Genomic DNA, 20,630 nt, shown 5'->3' on the forward strand with positions numbered 1-20,630 from the left:
TGGGTTCGATTAGACTATCTGTGAGTGGGAATACAAAAATCCAGAAGTAATATCTGTAGTTTTCACAAAGGCCGTCGAGCTGTCAAAACTCTCTGACAAATAAACACTTGTTCAAATTGTTTATTTATACTATCAACATTGTAAAAAGCTGGTTAAAATCGTCAAACTTATTTTTATTTAGGCAAAATAGTATAGACTTTTATTACTTGCCATTTATCAGTTATCATAACATCAGTACATTCTTATATCATCAGCATGTAATTATTTTGTGGTGTTGTGGCTTAAAAATAGATGAAGAGACTTTAAACTGTGTAAAGTGACTGTGACCATGGTGGATGATATTTAACCAGAAGCAAAGACATTTTATTTGGGCTTTTATGAGTTGCCAGGGCTTTGCTAGAAGAGCTGTGAAATCGATAATGAACCATCTAATGAGAATGAAGACAATTTTAGTAACCTTCAAAAATGAGCACTCTAAATGTTTTTCTTGCCGAGAACTTGTATAGAAGCAATTATGCAACCACAGAGATATAAAATAGGTCTTATAGATGCAGAGGGAAGAGGTAGGCGAAGTTGTTATTGCTAAAGAGAGTGGTGAAAAGAAGACATAAAAGAAGAAACCATGAGAGAAATAAATGAATGGCAGTTCTGGATGAGGATTTCAAGGTCTAGGCCAAAGAGTACTATAAGCTGTATATTACACTGGATAAAAGGTCTTGATCAGTATGTTTATCTTGTTTTCCAGTATGAATATATAACCTAAAAATCCTTAAAAGAATAGTTGAGCCAAAAATGAAACATTGCTGGAAATATACTAACCCTTAGGGCCATCCAAAACATCCAAAACAGTTCCAAACAAATATGTCAGTGGATTTTGATGTGAGAGCACAATTATTTTTGGGTGAATTGTTTTTTAAAACAAGGTACATAAGAAGCAAAATTGCATAAGATAGACCTGCTGTCGAAAATTAATTACATTGAAGGAGTCATATGATGCGATTTCGTGACAAGCTGTTCGTGAATACATAAGATCCCTAAAGTTGCTAAGACTAAAGTCTCAAACCCAAAGAGATGTTCTTAATATTAGGTTATACTCGTTCATGCCCTCCTAAAACGCTTAATTTAAATGCCCCCACATCTATACATCACTGTGTGGGAAGATTTGCATAACGCTGCCCAAATGTTCACGCAAAGAAAGAAGGCGTAACTTTGATTCTCGCTGTTGCCGCCGGCGCCATGTCGTGGAGATGCTTTTTCATTTTGGAAGCACAAATACTTTGTTTGGTCGTCCAAAAGAGAACACAACTAGAAATCAGTGGTTAAGGTGTATTTACAACACGGTTACAGAACAGTTTAACCTAAATATTGAGTTGTGTGCAGTGCATTTTATGGAGGACTGTTTCCTGATCCTGGGAGAGTAGACTACAATTCTGGCTGTTCTGACTCACAGTCTGTAAGTATGTTTACATGTTTAAAGGATTTGCCACTGATGATTCAAACGTGAGTTTTGAGCAGTGTAAAGTAGAGCTTGTTGTTTGTCATTTCTCTGATCACAAATGCAGACATGGTTCTATGTTTACATGGGGCGATGCAACGCGTAAAAAGACAGTATAAGTCATTATAATCCGTGGATGTAACAAAGGGCTCATTTGTAATAGGTTTTATTGGCATAACATTTCCGTCACACACTCGAGGCATTCGGCCAATCACAACACACTGGATAGCTGGCCAATTAGTGCACACCTCGCTTTTCAGACCGATGAGCTTTGTAAAAAACAACACTTTTTCAGAAAGGCAACAGTCGTGTACAGTATGTGGAAAATAATGTTTTTTGAACCTTAAACCGCATAAATATTTTCATTACACCAAATACAGAAAATAATGTTCTTTTTAGCTGCATCATACGACCCCTTTAAGTTTATTTTCCCTAGTCCACTAGCATATGTTTATTAGTCCACAAGCATATATGATTAGTCCATGTTTATTTTTCTTAATCATAAACATTACTAATTATGGTTATTTAAATAATTATAATACACAATTTAGATCTTTATATTATTAGAACAAATGAACAAAAATACTTGGTTTTTGCGGTGTATGATGTATAGAATTGTGGCACATGGCACAAGACCTTTATTTAAACTTTTAGAAGTCATGCCTCTAAAAAGATTAAATGCAGTTAATATGTATCCGAGTCTGTCTTTCTGGTGGTTACTTTCTGCTGATGTTGCATCCAAAAAGATACTCTGATTTAATGCCTGGAGTGCAGGAGGTCTCTCTCTCTTTATCACTTCCTCTCTGTTTCTAACTTCTCCCTGTGTGTTTGAGTTCCTGTTGTGATCTTGCATGATGAACCGTGTATACGCACGTGTGTGTGTGTAAATATTTGCAGTCATGTCAGACTTGAGCTGCCCTGAAAGAGGGTGAGATGTTTTAGTGCGTTAGTGCGTATGAGACCTCAAATTTACATTTTAATCTCACCTCAAAGTGGAAGCCTAAAACTAAAATATGCACTGAGTGAAGAGATCTGCCGTCAAGTTGAGTGTCTTTCTCTCATGCTCCGTAATCTTTGTGTATATTTTAACAACAGGAGAGATTTCTGGTATAATAAGTGTAGTTCAGTTGTCCTATCACTCTTCATTGTTTCAGTTCTGCTGCTTTCTTTAGATGTAAGAATGAGACACAATAGAGAAATATTTTATTGAAACACAAAAGGTTACAGACGCCACTCAAGAGTTGCACCAGAAATCATCTATCATGAATATTCTCTAGCTGTTTCTTTCACTCTAAGCTATTATTCTTTTTTTTTTCTTCCTCTGTACGTCCTTCTCTTGTATTAAATCTTTGCATACTGCTCTCAGGTTTTTTGGAAGGTTTTTTTTTTTGTGCTGTTTTTCTCTCTCAACCCTTAGAGACCCGCTGCAGCAAAATTGCAGTAACATTAAAGTAATTCAATTCCTGTTCTTTACTAAATATGAGTTAACAGCAGCTCACACATTGACATGTATTACAGCAACATGTTTGGCAGGAAGATATTTACAGTTGGAATCTCCCAGCATGCCAAAGTCACACAACATGGTCACTGCATATTGACACCATTGATTCAAATTGAACAATCTTAAATTATTTGTTTTGTTTAAAAAAAAAAAAAGTAATTTGTTTAGAAAAATAGCAACATTACAAAGACTAAGTAAGAGAAATCTGCAACACTGGCAACAGAGCCCATTAAGTAGATCAAATACATATATTCCAAATCATTTTCAACAGACCTTAATGAAATATATAGAACGTATTAGGGTTGCTGTCAAGATACTGCTCAGAACGCCTGTGCTATAGACCCCTGTGGATTCTGAGGTAATTTAAAGGCAAGTCAGCAAGGTTTGGAAATGATTCCAGGATCATGAGAGCATGAGATACCAGCTATTTTGCATGCTGAAAAGGCTTTCTTTGATGAATTCAAAGTTCAGAAAAACAAGATTTACTTGAAAAGTAAAAGTAGTTTTGTAAAAGTAAAATGCATCTTTTGTTAAATTAAAAGCACCTTTCAGTCTTTGCTTAATTCAGATGTTCTCAGTGGCATGGGGTCTCATGCCTGACACCCTGATGTTATAAACTGACTCTAATGTAAAGCATGTGTGAAACCTCTCTGGATGCTTTTTGAAGGATCAACACAGTGTCCGTAGAGTGGCTGGAGTGCTGCACATGTGTCGGATAAGGTCATGCTCACCTGAGAGTCTACTGGTTTGAACCATGGGGCCCAGCAGTCTCTCTGCAGTCCAATACTGTATTTAGATCTAGACAAAGAGTTGTTATCCTGAAATGGCATTTTCAATGTCAGAGAGGTTGTTTTGCATTGCACATGAATTTAAATTTTTCCTAAATGTCATATCCGATTGAGACAATAATAGATGCATGTCATGTTTTTACTGCACATTGTTGATTAACTGGATAATTACATTTCCCCTCTAAACGACACAATGGATTTCAGTCCATGACTAATTTAGAAAGAATACTAGCCTCCTAATGTCTGCTCTGAATTAGACAAATGTATTCACACATGAGCACCAGTATGAGGTCAGTAAGCAGACAGTGATCTAAGAGTGTGAGGTGGCTAAAAAAGGAAGATGTTTCATTTTTTATGTTATTCACAGTTCACCGTGACAGCAGCTGACGAAAGAATACTATTTCTGGACTCCACTCTCACTAAATGGGCTGCTTCGTTATGTTCAGTGTCAATAATAATGTTAATCGCAACACTGTTATTTATTTTATAGCAGATGTTGTGTTGTTATTTTCTACATTTATGTCTTTGAATTTTATTTTATTTCATTTTTTCACAATTTACAGGGGAATGGATTAACATTAGCATAAATCCCCTGGGAACAGGGAAACTGCTTAAATGATGAGAAGTGACAGGATTGTAACAATTTATTTTGCCCTGTGCTCTTACAGTATGAGTCAACTTTAAATGGGGATGTGTATTGACTCGCTGTTATTTTCAACATTTCAAAAATAATCGTTTTTGACATTTCATTTCAATGAGAGAATTCAAAGTGGCAAGAAAGACCCTCAGCTCTGTTCTCTTTCAGTCAGTCCTTCTGTCTTGGCATATAAAACACAAAGTTCTTGAGAGGCACAGCATGCAGTGCACACTACTTTAACATGTTTTTCAGTCAAGTGTACAGGGATCTGAAATACTGGCATAGTATGGAATGAAGAATAACAGCATCATTCTTTTTCTGTTGCATTCACTGAGTGGTGTTTCTAGGCGAATATTAATGTTGTACAAGAACACCAATTGAAGTTCATGGGAAACAGTGGCAATATAAAAGATATGATGCACCAGTATAAAGCATTCATAGCTTTGTCGGTCCACCCTAAATAGACAAACCTGAGGTAACAATAAAACACTGCGCGGTGGATAGCAACTTCATTCAGCAGCATGTCCAATTATTCTGTGAAACTAGAGAGAGTGAGTTCTATAAATAACAAGTGACTCGCAGCTCGCCAGAAGACACTCTGCTATCATTCATTATTTTATTTTATTTTCCATTCTTCAAACTGTTTATCCTCTGTAGCTTTGCACTGTTATTTTTGCACTCATATATATGTGTATATATATATATATATATATATATATATATATATACATAAATACATACACACACATTTGGCAACTGCAACCATGAAAGCTTGTGAAAGCTTGTTACTAATGCAAGGAAATGCAAATACCAAATGAAAAATGACCTCAATTAAAATAGGATTTATTGTGTAGCCCTAATTGTAATATTTATATTGTTATATATATATATATATATATATATATATATGTGTGTGTGTGTGTGTGTGTGTGTGTGTGTGTGTGTGTGTGTGTGTGTGTGTGTGTGTGTGTGTGTGTGTGTGTGTGTGTGTGTGTGTGTGTGTGAGTGTGTGTATGTGTATGTGTGTGTGAACAGTAATATATATTTTATGAATAAAATATTTTACCTGCATGACATTACCATTAAAATCATAAGTGAACTGTGAATAGGTAAATGTTCTGTTAAATTATTGAAATATTAACATAAAATCACACGCTTTTAATACTTTAGGTAAAATGGTTTCAGCTGACAAATTTTTTTTTGGTAATCCCTGTTTTAGAGTGATGGTAAATAATAATAAAAAGTATCCCTGCTGTGTTTAGAACACAATATGCCAAAAACTGCTCTGCCTTTAGCCAAATCTAGAAATTGTCCTTCAGTCAGCGATGTTTTGGGGCCTGTTTCAGTCTGTCCTGGATGAGTGTCATCTTTACACTGCACAGCAGGACCAGCAGGACTGGGTCACCTTGAGGCATGTCTGAACCATGGCAAGACAGTGACACTTTCCACCCTCAGCAGAGCCACTTTGGCCTTTGTTGGCAGGCAGGAGCAGGACGGAGCGAGAGATGATAGTGGTGCTCCATAGCAGCGATATGTGTGTGTGATGTGCTTTGAAGTAGGTATTAGATTTATAATGTAGCACAGATTACGGCTGATCTATTTCCCTCTTGTCTGGGTTAAGTATATCCAAATCTACATATTTTAAAATATCGACTAGCCTAGTCATCTGGATGTCTGAACAACTGGTTGGCTAATCGTTCTTACAAGATCCCTGCATAATTAGAATAGGCTGATTTAAAGCACTTTTGTGAGTGTGTGTGTGTGTGTTTGAACACAACTTAATGGAGTGCAATAGAATTGAAAAAGATTAACTATATTTATCTTGACACATCTTTATGAATCTTGTCATTATCTTTAAACCTAGTATCCTTCAGTCACTCGGTCCACACGTGGTTTGATTAAGATGGTCACATGCAGATGCAAGTGTGATCGCCATCTCTCCATATCATGTGAGGAAGTTATGATATCTTATCATGTTGAATTGATAGCTGAAGAAAGAGATTTTTAGACAAATGGGTTGTTGAGTTTTTAAGAGTGATAAAGAGCAGGATATGAATGTGTGTGTTTGTGCAGCAGCATACATAATTGTGCCCGTATGTTTGATTGAGAGGCTATAAAAAAAATAAAAAAAAAACTGATATTCCTCTCAATGAGATTAAGATGTGAAATGGATAGACAACAGAGAACATGTGTGTCTCTGCATCACCTCCAGCACAGTGACAGTGAGGGTTTCTGGTAAAAATCATCACTGCTGATGTATTGCAGGTTTAATGAGTCACTTCTTCACATTTGTGCACTTAATGGGCAGTTCCAGTAAAAAGCAAATTGCAATGCAATGATTGTTGGTTTGAGCTGAAATCAATAGCAATTAATAAGGTGACAGAACTGTACTGACTCTGAAAGCGATGCGGTACATATGGGATGAACAGATGCAGTATAGGCATGATGCACAGTTCTTTTATATTGCACAGCATTTACTAATTTTGCACTGAATTGTTTTTAAGTAAATTTTTTATAACATATTGTCCATTGTTGTGTTTTATTTCCTTCACTGTGACTCGCTCTGGTTCAGAAGAGTTCACCCCCCTCCAGCTACTGCATTGGCAGTGACTCACACCTGATGATGTCACATGTACTCAGTTGCCATAGCAGTTGTTATGGAAACAGGAGCCAAGGATTCAATGGCTGAGTCTTTCCGATCTAGAACTCAAGGCTGTGCATTACGATGATTTTGCCATACATAAGAGGTGTTCTTATAGGCGTAATGTGCAACGAGGTTCCCAAAATCCCTTGACTGTAGCACATGGCTTTGAATGGATAATTGCATTTATCAAATGGTAAGGACATGAATGAGATCAAAGTGACTTATCTTGAATTATTTTTTATATTTATGAACAATTAAAATACAGCTCACAATTTAATCATGCATACAGCTATTTTTTATGTCTTGGCAAAAAAAATTAAATGCTCAAACCCCATTGACCATTATGTTTTGGATGTTGGGAAGCTTCATGCTTACGGTTTTCAAATTTTTTTTTAACATTTTTGTATGATTCACATTGAATGTGTCACGAATCCGGTCTATAAACTTCCGTTCACTCACCACAAGAGGTCACCCGCTGTCCACATGGACTCTCACATCACCCTGGACTACATTTATCATGCTCCACTGAACTAATCACCTAAACCAAGTCCACCTGAAACCAATCTCATGCAGCTGCTACCAATAACACACACATATATTTATCAGTCAAACACCAACATTCTTGGCTGTGTATTGTTTTAGCCTTTATGCTGTTCAGCGTAGCTACTTTACGCAGCCAGTTTCTGTATGTTTTTCTAGTTCTAGGTTCCATAGTCTTAGCCTGGTAATACCAGACTCTGCTACTTCACTTTGCTTCGTAGACAGAGTCTGGAATGGCATAATAGAGAAGTGTTTTCTCTCTCGCTAGGGGGCGCTTGTCTGAAGTTTAAAATCATTGGTTACCTGTAAGCCAGTCAGATATATTTAGTTATGACGTATGGTATGCGCCTGTACAGCCGCATCGAAGCACAGACATCATGCATCGAAACATGTAACAAAAGACAACAAATGACAGTGTTCAACTGAGCTGGTATCTAAATAGATTAACTTGAAGTTAATTTCCAAACTCACCATTTGTATGCGACGTGTGCCTCGTCGACAACCATGGCGACAAGGTTGTCTTGATAAAGCGTTGATGCTAGCATAGCTCGCCATTTGGGATTCAGAATCCAGGATTTGGGGCTACCAAAAATAAGGCTGTAATACCCCGCCATTATATCTTGATCATTGTGCACGCCAAGCTGTGCAGCACACAGACCAAGTTTTTCTGCCTCCTTGACCTGATCCTCCATGAGTGCAACCAAGGGGGACACAATTACAACTATAGCCTTGCCGGCCTTTGGCCTCCCCAGTTTCTCGCTAACTAACGGTAACAATTGATAAATTAAACTTTTCCCCAAACCAGGCGGGAGTAGGGCCACAACATCACCTCCATTTAAAATGTTTATCAAACACTCTTCTTGTTCTGGCTTCAGTTTGAAAAAGAGAGTTTGAATGTTCTCCATAACAGAGCGAATTGCATCCCGTGTCTCGTTTCCCATTTCCGCGGTCGTTTCGGTTTTCGATTTCTCTAACCTACATTGTAAAACTCGGCACTTAGCATCTACGTCACGGCTCTCAGCCCGCCCTCTGTTCGTTGATTGGCCCGGCTGTTTCCAGACCGGTGGCAAACAGAAAGCTCTGATGCTGTATCAGACTGAGTACAGAAGCGAAATGAAATTGAGCGGAAGCAGGACGTAGTCAGGCTACCATAGTCTAGTCAAAGTCTTACATTGCCTGTTTCCTGATCTTCTGCCTGTGACTCTTAGATTTACTCTTTGCCTTGCTTTTTCGGACCATATTTGCACCTCGCCTCAAGTATTGCTCATGTTTTTGGATTTACCCTCTTGTCAAGCCTTTTCGATTATGTTCGCCGTTGATCGACCTACGCCCAGGGGCGCGGGAAGATGTTTTAGGTTAGGGGTGCGGTACGTGCATGCACGCGGGGGGTGGGGGGTTCGCGCGATACAGCCTATTTACACTAAGTGAAAATACACTAAATTAAAATAGTAGTTTTAGTGATATGCCATTTACACCGCAAACAGCTCAATTCTATGTATACGCATAGGCGTAACTTGACGTTTGAGCTTTATGGAGGGGGGCATACCTAGCCAGGTATAGTTACAATAGTTACAGCACCCCTACTTCCCGCGCCAACGCCTATGTCTACACATGTTTATTGTATTACTCTCGTCTCTTGCTCTCTCTCAAAATACCTGTTGCCATTGTCTGACCTTCGCCTGTTTCTGACCATTCTATGAATAAAGCTTTGCAAATGGATGGTCTTGTCAGCCCTGTAACAATTAATTCATATGAAATTGTGAAAATAGTTATCTTTCTTTGTGAGATCAAGTTGGAGATCACCATCCACCACGTTTATATTTAACGTGATTAAGCCTTGGCTTGAAATGCTCTGCACTCTGCTGTTTTTAAGTGTCAAACTTTTGAAGTTTTCTGTCTTTGTTTCTAACCATTTTTTTCTGTTTTCACATAGAACACATTTTTGCATTGCACTGTGAATTTTGTCATCTCGCATCTTTTGCCTCAAGCATAAAACAGTCTCAAGGCACTCAGATAAAAAGACATCTTGTAAAGATGTATGTAATTATTTATTATTCAGATTAGGGATGTCAACGATTAATCGATGATCGATTAATTGTCGATAAGAGATGCAATCGATTAAGGCTATCGATGGTCGGTTAACCGATTCAATGTTGGGCTGCGTGCAGCTCATGCGCACTCAACACGTGCGAGCGGCTGTGAGTGACGGTGACGATATATAAAAGCATCATCATTCATTCACAATGTACAAATTAAGCTTTTAATGTGATTTAAACTTTAAAGTACATTAAAATAGAAACAACATAAAAGTTCTTCAACATTAAATGCAATAGAAATGTAGTTACTAATCATTTCATCAGATAACTGTTTTATATCGTGCGCTTTGCAGGGCTGCGGGACACAGTGACAGGACAGATAGTCTATTCATTCCTACAACTTGTTAATTCATTCCTACGAATTATTAATGTGGCAATTGTCCATGTTTCATTAATTTTGTTCCCTAAATAACCCATGATTTAAGTGAAATAAGGGAACAAATTAATAAATCGAACAAATTCTTAATTCATGAAATCTTTAATTTCCCTTCCCATGTTTACCACAGTAAGAGATGCGAAAACAGTTATTAAAAGCGAAAGATAATAAAATAAACCTGGGAAATTAGAGGGTTAGACTATGAAGATTTAGGAAAAGAAACAATGCCTAAATATACTGAATTTGTGCAAATTCGTGACCAACCGGCAAACCAGAACAAAGCCGCGTAAATGAAGACTATGGGGTCCAAAAGCATGGTCGCGATCTAACATTTTCCAGTTAACCTATTATTCCTCTAATAAACAAAGCTTTTATACCACACTTGTCATAATCAGATCTTACAATTTCTAAATAAATAATTGCTGGATTCAAAACAGCGATTAATAGGCGCTGTGACCGACACATTCCTGGATCATTCACTGCTGTCACTAAACGGTGACGCCGAGCATCGTTCACAAGTTTCTGCATGGACCTGACTAGGGCACAGGTTCTAAGCCCTGGGACAAAATGGGATGCTTTAAGGAAAATTTATAGCCTACTAAGTAATAGGCCCAACATAAAAATAACAATTTGTTTTCGTGTTTTTTTTTTTTTTTTAAATAGGCTATGTAAATAATTTAGATTAACGGATTTAAAACAGAAGTGTGGGCGCTCCATAAGTTCACAAAAAAAAAAGGATGACAACGCATTCTGTTTGTTTGCTTTATTTTACAAGAGCACAAATCTTCTGTTTTTATTGTGAGTGTGCACAAATGAAAGTAAACACTTTTGCGGAAAATATATATATATTTTTTAATGTCTCAGCTGTTTCGATAGCGCTGGAGCATGCTGCACACGTATATTCTAGCGATTCAAGCTTACATCGCAGTCTGTTCATTATCAAAATAAAATAGTCAACTAAACATTAAAAGGTTACACTGGTCAGTTTAAATAGACCGTAGTATACCGGTCCACTCTGCTGTTATGCCAAGGACGTTTTTGCTCATATGAAGAGGATCATCTTTTCCGTCTAAATGCGAATGCGTGTTAAGTACAAGCCTAGTTTACATTATAAATAATAGTTTAACATTCAAATACATTGCGAATATGGAAACATTTCGATTTGTGCCGAATGAGACATGAGCAATAACCTCCAAATAAATCTAGCCAAAGCCGCGCTCGCTCATCCTCGTCTGCACGCATGCACTGTCACGATCTAATGCGCTGTATGCCGGATTTTTAAAAATCTGCATTTTCTAGGACAGAATCCAGCAGGATCAAATTAATGTGAGCAACAGTGTGTTTTGGTGCAGCAGCGCCGATGTAGTTCACTTAATGTGCAGCGCAGTCACACGCGCTCCACATTTCGGATAATTTTATTTTAAATACAATAATGTAAGTTGAAAACATTGCAATTGTGCTTTAAAATACAACAACGAGCACCACAAAACCATTTAAAGAGGCGCGTTCAGCGTTCTCCGTGCGGGATTGGAAACTGTCAACAAAGTAAAATGACCTCAAAAGTATGGCGCGCTCTCTTCATTTTATCAAATGATCATAATTGCATCTATTCATTTTATAATCCTGCTACTAGCATTTTATTCAGACTAAAACCTCTTTAATTCAAGTGAGAAAGCGTTTTGTGTGTGTGTGTATGTGTGTGTGTGTGTGGCTTTTGCACATCCTGTCATACCGCTGACTGCGTGCCTGCAATAGACGCATTTTGCAGTATTATGGTTAACGATTAATCGATTAATTGATCGTTAATTTAAACGACGATCGATCATGGAAATAATCGAAATTTGACATCCCTAATTCAGATCTCCTTATTGAATACCAACAATGTTGTTCATTAGAATGATTCATGCACTTGTGGTGTAATGAAGAGCATATGGTCAGCATGGATCCCTGCTGAAAATCAATGGCAGACACGCGACTACTTTGTTATTCTCTGACATAATTTGATACTTGTGTGTGTGTGTTGGATCTTCTCTGCACTTTGACCTGCTGCCCCAGTTCTGCCCTCAGCAGCAGTGCCCACATACATTAGCACTGCTGTTTTATTGATGCACTGTCATTCCTGAGCTCTCCATCATCCAGTAACTCAACACAATACACTAGATCAGAGACAGCTATTCTAACATAAACGGGCTGATTCCTGTTAGCTGTCTGTGCAATTATTCTGTATGACAAATAGTCTGACATGTTTTTGTTGTATCTGTGGAAGCTAAACAATAATATGTTCAGAAGATCACTCAAGCTGCAGCTCGAATTTCATTAATCCACTTTAATCTTTTTATTTAATTTTAGGATTAATTACTTCATTTATTAGATTCATTTTCTTGTTCCTTTTTTTTTGCATTTACAAATTCAGATATTAGCAGTCAGGATATTTTGACAATTGGAAAAATATGAGTCATCAAAGTAAGGCAACGTCAGTGTAAAGTGGGTAATTTTGTCTTTGTCATTTCTGTTATAGTTGTGGAACATTGTCCTCGGAGTCTGGACTGTGCCCGGGAGCGACGGCACTTCTGCCAGCCCGGCTCTTCACACTGCGGCCCATGCCTTGACCCATTTGTGGAGAACAGAAGAGGGAAATGTGTGATCAGGAGACAAAATCACCCTGGTGAGTACTGTCAACTTTAGACCGAGTTGTACCACCTAAATCGTACAGTGCCTTTCAGAAAAAGTCAGTTAACTTGGTGGCCATATTTCAGTGGCTTTGGGCAGCTATTTCAGACATGCAAGACCAACCTCTTTCTACTTGAATGAAGAAAAACTGAAATCGGCAAATCTGTTTGCCAAACTCACATTATTTCAAACAGGGCTAATGATAATTATCTTGATATATTTTTTCTCGATAAAATGATAATAAGAGTTTGATAAATGTTCTATGTAATGTTTTCATAACAATACAACGTTACTCATTTGAACTTCACCACACGGTGCATTAATCCATTTGGCTTATTACAGCAGATGGATTTACTCGATATCCACTGATATGAAAAATTACTATTGATATCGACTAACATAAAGAAAAAATTTAGCCATATCATGTTTCAATGTAATATTTAAGATCTGAAACGAACTGGCCCATAAATGTTGTTTCTAATAATAAATTAGCCTAATAATTCAAGTTTGGCCATGTGCATGCATAATCCCAAGCACGTGTCTCTGGACACTGACTTTCTATTGGAATTGGAGCTCCTAACTCAGTGATGCAAATGGCTTTACCAATTCATGATTAGCTCTTATTAATTAGAAAGTGGGACTTTTTTTCCTGCAATATTGCGTGTTGTACTTTTTCCAATTCATAGTAATATTAGTAAACCATCTCTGTACTGTACATATAGTCTTTGGGCGTACAAACGTTTCACAGGTTTGTGTTGGCAAATATCTTTGTAGCAACATTGAAAACAGTTTATAATAATTTTGTCAGGCAGTTTGACACGTTGATCTGATACATACCATTTCAAAATGTATGGAATCATTTTCAGGGTTCCCCATCATTCGCATTGGACTGCAGGGGAAGACCTATTACTCCTTGCAACCTTCCAGTCTGACTCCCCTCTCCCCCTTTTCCACCCACACATTGCTGCAGATGCAACAGGAGGGAGGGAGGCTAATGAAATCATTCAGGCGGTCTCTTTCTGTACTGCAGTGGAAGGGATTGACAAATGCTGGTGTAAATCAGCTTTATCCATGCCAACAAGCAGCAAGTTAGATGTAAATATCTCCAAGCATTTCATTTTCGTTTTCAGCTTTCAGTTCGTAAAAAAAGATAAATGTTCATTTTGACTAAAACCTTGACGTTTATTGATCAGTAATTTTCAGTGCTGCCTTAGGAGGGCACTGCTGTTGACACCTAATCAATACCATTCAACAGGCAGAAGTATGAACAGCGTCCTTTTCTTCTCTCGCTTTCTTCTGTACTGTTCATTTAGAAGACCTTAGAGGCCTCACACACGTTTCACACAGCCTGCATTATTTATTTTCCTTGTGAAAGACATAGCCTGCTTTTGTATATAGATACATTTTTCTGTTTTTATTACACTTATGTAAGGTTGCACATGTGGGCCCGTGAGCTTCATTAGAGGGCACTCCATTCCAGAATCTTGCCACTTCACCTTGGACTCCATTTCCCATAATTCTTTGCCTGGACTCATAATCAATGGCAATCACCTGTCTCTTATCACCTCATCAGTCTCACACTTTAAGAACAGCACACACACATGCTCACATCGCTGGTGATTGAATGTTTAACCTGTAATGCTTCCTAGTTCCTGTGTTCCTGCCTGTCTTGCTTTGCCTTTGTGTATTTTGGATCTTGGACTGTTTATCTGGTTTTTATGATTGTTTTATGAATGGCCTGCCCTGACCATTGCCTGTTTGCTTGGGATATTATTGTTTGCTGGTACTGGACCCTGCCTGTCTGACCACGTTTACCAATAAAGCCTGCATTTGGATCCTCAACCCTGTTGTCATTACACTTGAGTTAATATGCAGGGTTTTTTTTTAATGTATGTTTTAAGTTACGTATTTAATTACGAATAATATACAAATATAAAACATAAAAATTGCAATGCCGATTATCTAGTCTCGATTTTAATGAAGCCTGCAAGGTCACTAGACAAAAATGTATCCCTTAAATCTGTAGTCCACAGCAAATTTGGAGTGGAAAATAAATCATCTGATAATAAATAAATAACTAAATAAATTTAGCTCACTCGAGTAAAAATAGAACTTTTAGTGGTTGAATGTCCGAAGCATCTTCTTTGTCTCTCTCACACATACACGCACCCACTCTCTGTCTCTCTCTCTTTCAAATGCTCTATCTTTTTCAAATGCTCTATCTTAAGTTTTTGCTCTTGGCGCTTTCTCAGTGGTTGCTGTGGTGATGGGTTTCATTCATGAATCTGAAGCGGCCCCTCCCCGTTCTCTCCCTGCCCGCCTGTATGCCCCATTGCCCACATACGCATAGCAGCACCACACAACAGAACAACTGACCAAATCCACCTACGCTCTCTGCAATACAAACACACACACGGAGAGAATCTGCAGTGCATATGCACTATTATACAAGCTCATAACCTTTAACATGCAAATTTTTGATGTGTCATGATGAATAATTTTAAGTTCATAAATATGTATAGGAGTATGGCATACACATTCCACCCAATGCAATACAAACTACGCCAAGATATATTCCTTGGTGCATTATTATTTAACTGACCTAATCAGTTCCCACTTTAGATTTTCTATAACTGTCCTGTTAGTGTTCTAGCTCAGAGCGACAGCTTTAACTTATTAAAGATAAATTGCTATATGGATGCAGTTACATGTGCATATATGGTATGATTTGCAAATACAATGCAAAATCCTATGACTGAGGTGCCCTTGAGCAAGGCAACGAACCCCCAACTGCGCCGCAGCATGAATGGCTGCACACTGCTCCGAGTGTGTGTTCACAGTGTGTGTGTGTGTGTGTGTGTGTGTGTTCACTGCTGTGTGTGTGCACTTTGGATGGGTTAAATACAGAGCATGAATTCTGAGTATGGGTCACCGTACTCGGCTGTATGTCATGTCACTTTTCACTCCTAACTTGTCATGTTATTTCTCTCTCTTTCTTGCCCAAGCAGTCAAGATCAGCCATCTCCCAGAGCTGGATGAAGAGATAGACATTCTCTCCTCCATCATCAGCAAACACAGAGAATCAGAGATGAAACACTCAGGTAAGGTAGCAAGGGAATCCTGCCATTAAAGGGATTGTTCACCCAAAAATTCAATTAAATCTTTTACTCTCATACCAAACATGTATGACTTTTTTATTTATTTTTTGCTTCTATTTTCCATGTAATGACAGTGAACCTGTGAAGTACATACTTAATGTCTATTCAGGATTTCTGAAGCCATAGCACAGCTTTCTGTGAGAAGCCGATTTCACTATATAGATTTAAACTGACACACTGTTAATGTGAGAAAAGTTTGTTGCTGATGATGTCTGGACATGCACGACTCATTTAAAGGCCCTCTTTGGATTGAACATGAGCGAGAATGTGATTGGTGAATCAGCAGAGGAAGATTATGAGTAGATAATGACTTCAGTTTTGCTGTGTTCCTTCAAAAAGCAATCAATAGCTTTAAACACAACGAAATTAAAAAAAGTTGTATGGGAAAAAAAGTTGCATTATATTTCAAAATATTTCTTCTTCTTTTTTTGGTGGATTGTCCATTTAAGAGTTCCACCATAATTTGCCACCCACAACACTTCACATCGTTAAGATAAAAAAATAATAATAATAATAAATATTGCAAATTCTATCTCTCTCTCTGTTTTTTAATCTGCTAAATGAATGAATGTAAATGTCTCTTTTTTTTAATCTCTCATGTTCTTTAGCCCCCTCTCCAGCTGTTTCCAAAGCCCCTGAGGATGGATCATGGCCGAGCGGTCAGCACAGAGCAGAGGCTTCTCCTACCACTTCTACATCAGAACAGCCTCTGAGCACCACCGCCTCTACCACCAGACCAGCCTCACACACTCCCTTTATCTCTGCTGTGCACAGTGCCCCCTTTATCATCCCGTACCCCTCCGAGGACCACTCTTTCATCAGTGCGTTATACTGTATATTGTTTGCTGATGTTTATAAAGATATACGAGTTTGCAGAGCTTTTCCTTCTTCCTTCTTCAGCCTTTTCTTGACCATCTTTGTTTTTTCTCCTTTAGTATTTTTGGGTGTGTTTCTCATGGTGGGCTCAGTTGCCATGGTCTTGACCGGTGTGTGTTGGGTCAGGTGAGATTTCACAAGCCAGTTTAGCTTGTATTTTGTACTTTCTCTGTAACAAACCAGCTTAGAAAGATTGTTTTACACATTTTTAATTAATTTCAGTTCTTTTATTCAGTAAGGATGCAATAAATTGAACGGAAGTGACAGTAAAGACATTTACAAAATATATGTTAATGTAAATTAATGTTGTTCTTTCTTTTCATCAAAGAATCCTAAACACAAGTAACAGTTTCCACAAAAATATTTAGCAGTTAAAACAGTTTTCAACTTCAATAATAAGAAGAAAAGTTTTTGAACTTCAAAATCGCATATTAGAATGATTTCTGAAGGATCATGTGACAATGAAGATTGGAGTAATGGATGCTGACAATTCAGCTTTATCACTGGAATAAATGACAATTATATTAAAATCTGATTGTTTTAAATGACAATAATGTCTTAAATAAATGCAATAATATTTTAATAAAATTGTACAATATTACAATAATAAATAAATGCAACCCCGGTGAATATAAAATACTTATTTCAAAAACAAAAACAAAATAAAGACCCCAAACTATTGACATATTAGTAGGTTACTTCAAAAAACACCACAAAAACCTCAAAACACAATGAGTAAACCAAAAACGGCAACAAAAAAAAGATGCTATAGGAAACATTTGTTGGATCAAATACTTGCGTGAATAAGTTGACATGGATGAGCCTGATGCTTTGTCATTTTTCTTCTCAGGATGCAGAGAGGAAACCATCTGGCACAGAAGGTTGATTATCCTGCTTTTGGGTTAATAGGACCCAGTTCTGACCGTGGCATAGTGAGTAGATCATACATATACAGTACATACAGAAACCAAGCATCATTCTTGCATGTGTCGTGATGCTTGTATGTTCACACACTCTTCTTTGATTCTGTCATCAGACTGGAGATAAAACACTTGCCCAGAGTGCTCAGATGTACCACTTTCAGCTTCAGAAGCAGCAAATGATGTCACTCAAGTGAGTAATCAGCAAATATAATTAATAAACTGCCTTTCATGGATAAAACACATTTCCCAGCAATCCTTATCCTGCCTGCATGGCTTTGGAATAATTAAGAGTATATTATAGATATGCTTCTGTTCAACTATTTGGGGTCAGTACAATTTGATTTATATATTTTATTTTTTGAAAGAAATTAAGACTTTAAATTGTTAATTTTAAATAGTAATAATATTTTACAATATTACAGTTTACTGTATTTTTGAACCAATAATTGCAGCATTAGCAAGAGACTTTCAAAAACAAAAAAAGATCCCAAACTTGAAACGTTATGGTGTTTGTCATCTACTCTGAAAATTTGAAAACGCATAACAATATTTCTTATCCCACAGTCATTTAACAATTTAACACATGTAGGCCTGTTATGAATATTGGAACACTTGAATATGAGAAATTATACATACCCAACTTTCTTTTAAATAAGTGAAATGGAAAATATATCTTGATAGATACTAAAGAAAAAAAAAAGTACTGTATGCGCATCATCAATAAAACAATCTTTAAAGCTCTGAGTCTTAATTTATTTGTAAATAGGTAGGTCAAAAAGAAATAATGTGAGGTCCCATGAACGTGGCTATAACTGATCAGGTTAAATACATCAGCCTCATGTATTATTTACATAATTATTAAAAACTCAGTGGAATGCCTTATGTGTTTTGTTCTCATGCAGGCAACGAAGTGATTCCAAGATTCCTGAGTCAGGAGCCACTTCAGATGAGGAAAATGAAGACGGAGACTTCACTGTGTATGAGTGCCCAGGACTTGCCCCAGTAAGAGCAATACTTTTCATTATTCTGAGAGTGGTGGATCACTTTATGTGTAAGAGAGAGATCTCCCCTATCGCTGTCATAAATCACGACTCCTGTAGGTGTAATCGATAGTATTATTATAATTCACCCACTGTGCTACAGTTTGAAGTCTCCTGTAGTGCCGTGGTGTTTGAAAGTGTCTTTCTCTTTCCAGACCGGGGAAATGGAAGTGAAGAATCCACTGTTTGATGACTCCACCTTTCATCTTCACCTGCAGAGAAGTTACAACTAGACACGAGTACTCAGAGGACGCATCACTCCACGCATGAAATCCCAATGGTGTGCTTTCTTCATCTGATCCATTAATGCAAGGTCACAAAAGTCATCTGCACTTGCAGCATGGTTCGTGTGGACATTTGAGAGGATTTTTAATTTGTGCTGATAAATGCAGCTTTCATCCATGAACCGAAAACAGAATGCATTGCAGCACTGACAGAAATAATTCACTTTGTTGATTCACACATTCAAAAGCATCCTTTCTAAGGACCAGGACCCTGCGCTGTAGTAGCTTTCGGTTTAACAGCAAATGTGTAAAAGCGTTGCATGGATTTCGGATCAAGAGTTGCACCCATCCTGTATAATCATGCACAGTTAGTGTCTCTTTCTTTCCGTCTTCTGGACCTGTTTGATAGTAATGTCCACTGTAAACACACTGTACGTAAGAGCCTGGGAAACCTCAGTGCTTTTAAAAAGCTTGAACATGATCTGCTCTTGAGACCAGACTCTTTTAATATCAGTTCTGTCATGACGTCTTCTGTAGTATATTGTGAATACTGTGCAATGGAAAGGAAACATATTTAAAGAATTAACTGTTTGAACATATCTAGCCTGCAAACACTAGTCATATTTAGAATGGACGTGGAAGTTGATGAACCTTGAGGAGCAACGTAAATGAGACAATTAGCATATCTACCAAATTCGTCTGTGACTGTATTTTTTTAAATGCCGATGGTGATTTTAATATTTTTTTATAATTGTGCTCACAAAAATAACCCTAAATGATAGTATGTAGCCTCTGTATAATCAGAACGGTCCTACTATGCATGACAGTCAGTGTGCATTTCTGGTTAGAACAAAAACACATATGAAATTGAATTTCTTTTTTTTTTTAACAAACCCAGCAAAAACAAAAAGATCTGATCTGCAGTGTAACACATTGTATATAGCTGCTATTGTGTACAGGCCAGGATTCTCCAATCTGTGTGCGGTAACCTCTATGCTAGATCACTAACGGTGGCGTGATATAGTTTGATTCTGGAGCGTGTGTCGCCCGCTGCTGTTTCTCAGGAAATCTGCCAAAAGCATCCAGTTTCTGTGCAGCGTTTTCTGTAATTCCTACTGGGGAGCTGTTCAGGTTCCTCTGGACCTTATTCCTTTGAATCTTGTAATCAAAAACTGTGGCAGTGTCATCATTCTTTCGATGTTGCATTGGGGCAAAGCAAAGCCCTTAAAATTTGAAATGTGCCTCCTTTAACATCCTCTACTAGTTTTGTCAGACAGTCATTGTGGGGATGTTGACTCTGATATGACTTACACTTCAGAATAAGTCATGATGGTCTTTAGTTGAGCCCAATAAACCTTTTTCAGCTACTGATATTGCCTGACATGCATGTAAAGATGGAATATATAAAGAAGAAATAAATATTTATATCAGCTCAAATAATAGTGTCCTGTTTTCGGTATTAAATCTGTCAGGTGTTTTGTATAAAGACATTTAAATGAGACACTTACATGAGAAACATAAAAATTAGCCTTTTTATGTGCCTTTTCCTAAGTATAAGGAAGTTCAGCCTGTTCACACTGACACATGAGACTTTATAAAGATTTAATAATGCATGCTGACTATGCGTTTGTGGACAGTAACATGCTAAAATGTTTATAGCAA

General features: G+C 37.5%; 1 protein-coding gene across 2 annotated transcripts in view; it reads left to right on the forward strand.

Moving 5' to 3' along the window:
- LOC128009161 (neural proliferation differentiation and control protein 1-like) overlaps window positions 1-20,408 on the forward strand; it is a 23,575-nt gene extending 3,167 nt beyond the window's left edge. The window contains exons 2-9 of one of the 2 annotated variants that reach the window (XM_052592930.1): window positions 12,596-12,742; window positions 15,753-15,848; window positions 16,514-16,726; window positions 16,841-16,907; window positions 17,632-17,713; window positions 17,818-17,894; window positions 18,607-18,706; window positions 18,900-20,408. In XM_052592930.1, the coding sequence (XP_052448890.1) occupies window positions 12,596-12,742; window positions 15,753-15,848; window positions 16,514-16,726; window positions 16,841-16,907; window positions 17,632-17,713; window positions 17,818-17,894; window positions 18,607-18,706; window positions 18,900-18,977 (860 nt within the window). In that variant the 3' untranslated portion in view covers window positions 18,978-20,408. The remainder of the gene's footprint in view (window positions 1-12,595; window positions 12,743-15,752; window positions 15,849-16,513; window positions 16,727-16,840; window positions 16,908-17,631; window positions 17,714-17,817; window positions 17,895-18,606; window positions 18,707-18,899) is intronic. The other variant, XM_052592931.1, reaches the window with a different exon arrangement.
- Window positions 20,409-20,630: the final 222 nt, after the last annotated feature.

This window comes from Carassius gibelio, chromosome A5 (genome assembly GCF_023724105.1).
Source record: "Carassius gibelio isolate Cgi1373 ecotype wild population from Czech Republic chromosome A5, carGib1.2-hapl.c, whole genome shotgun sequence".
Taxonomy (NCBI): domain Eukaryota; kingdom Metazoa; phylum Chordata; class Actinopteri; order Cypriniformes; family Cyprinidae; genus Carassius; species Carassius gibelio.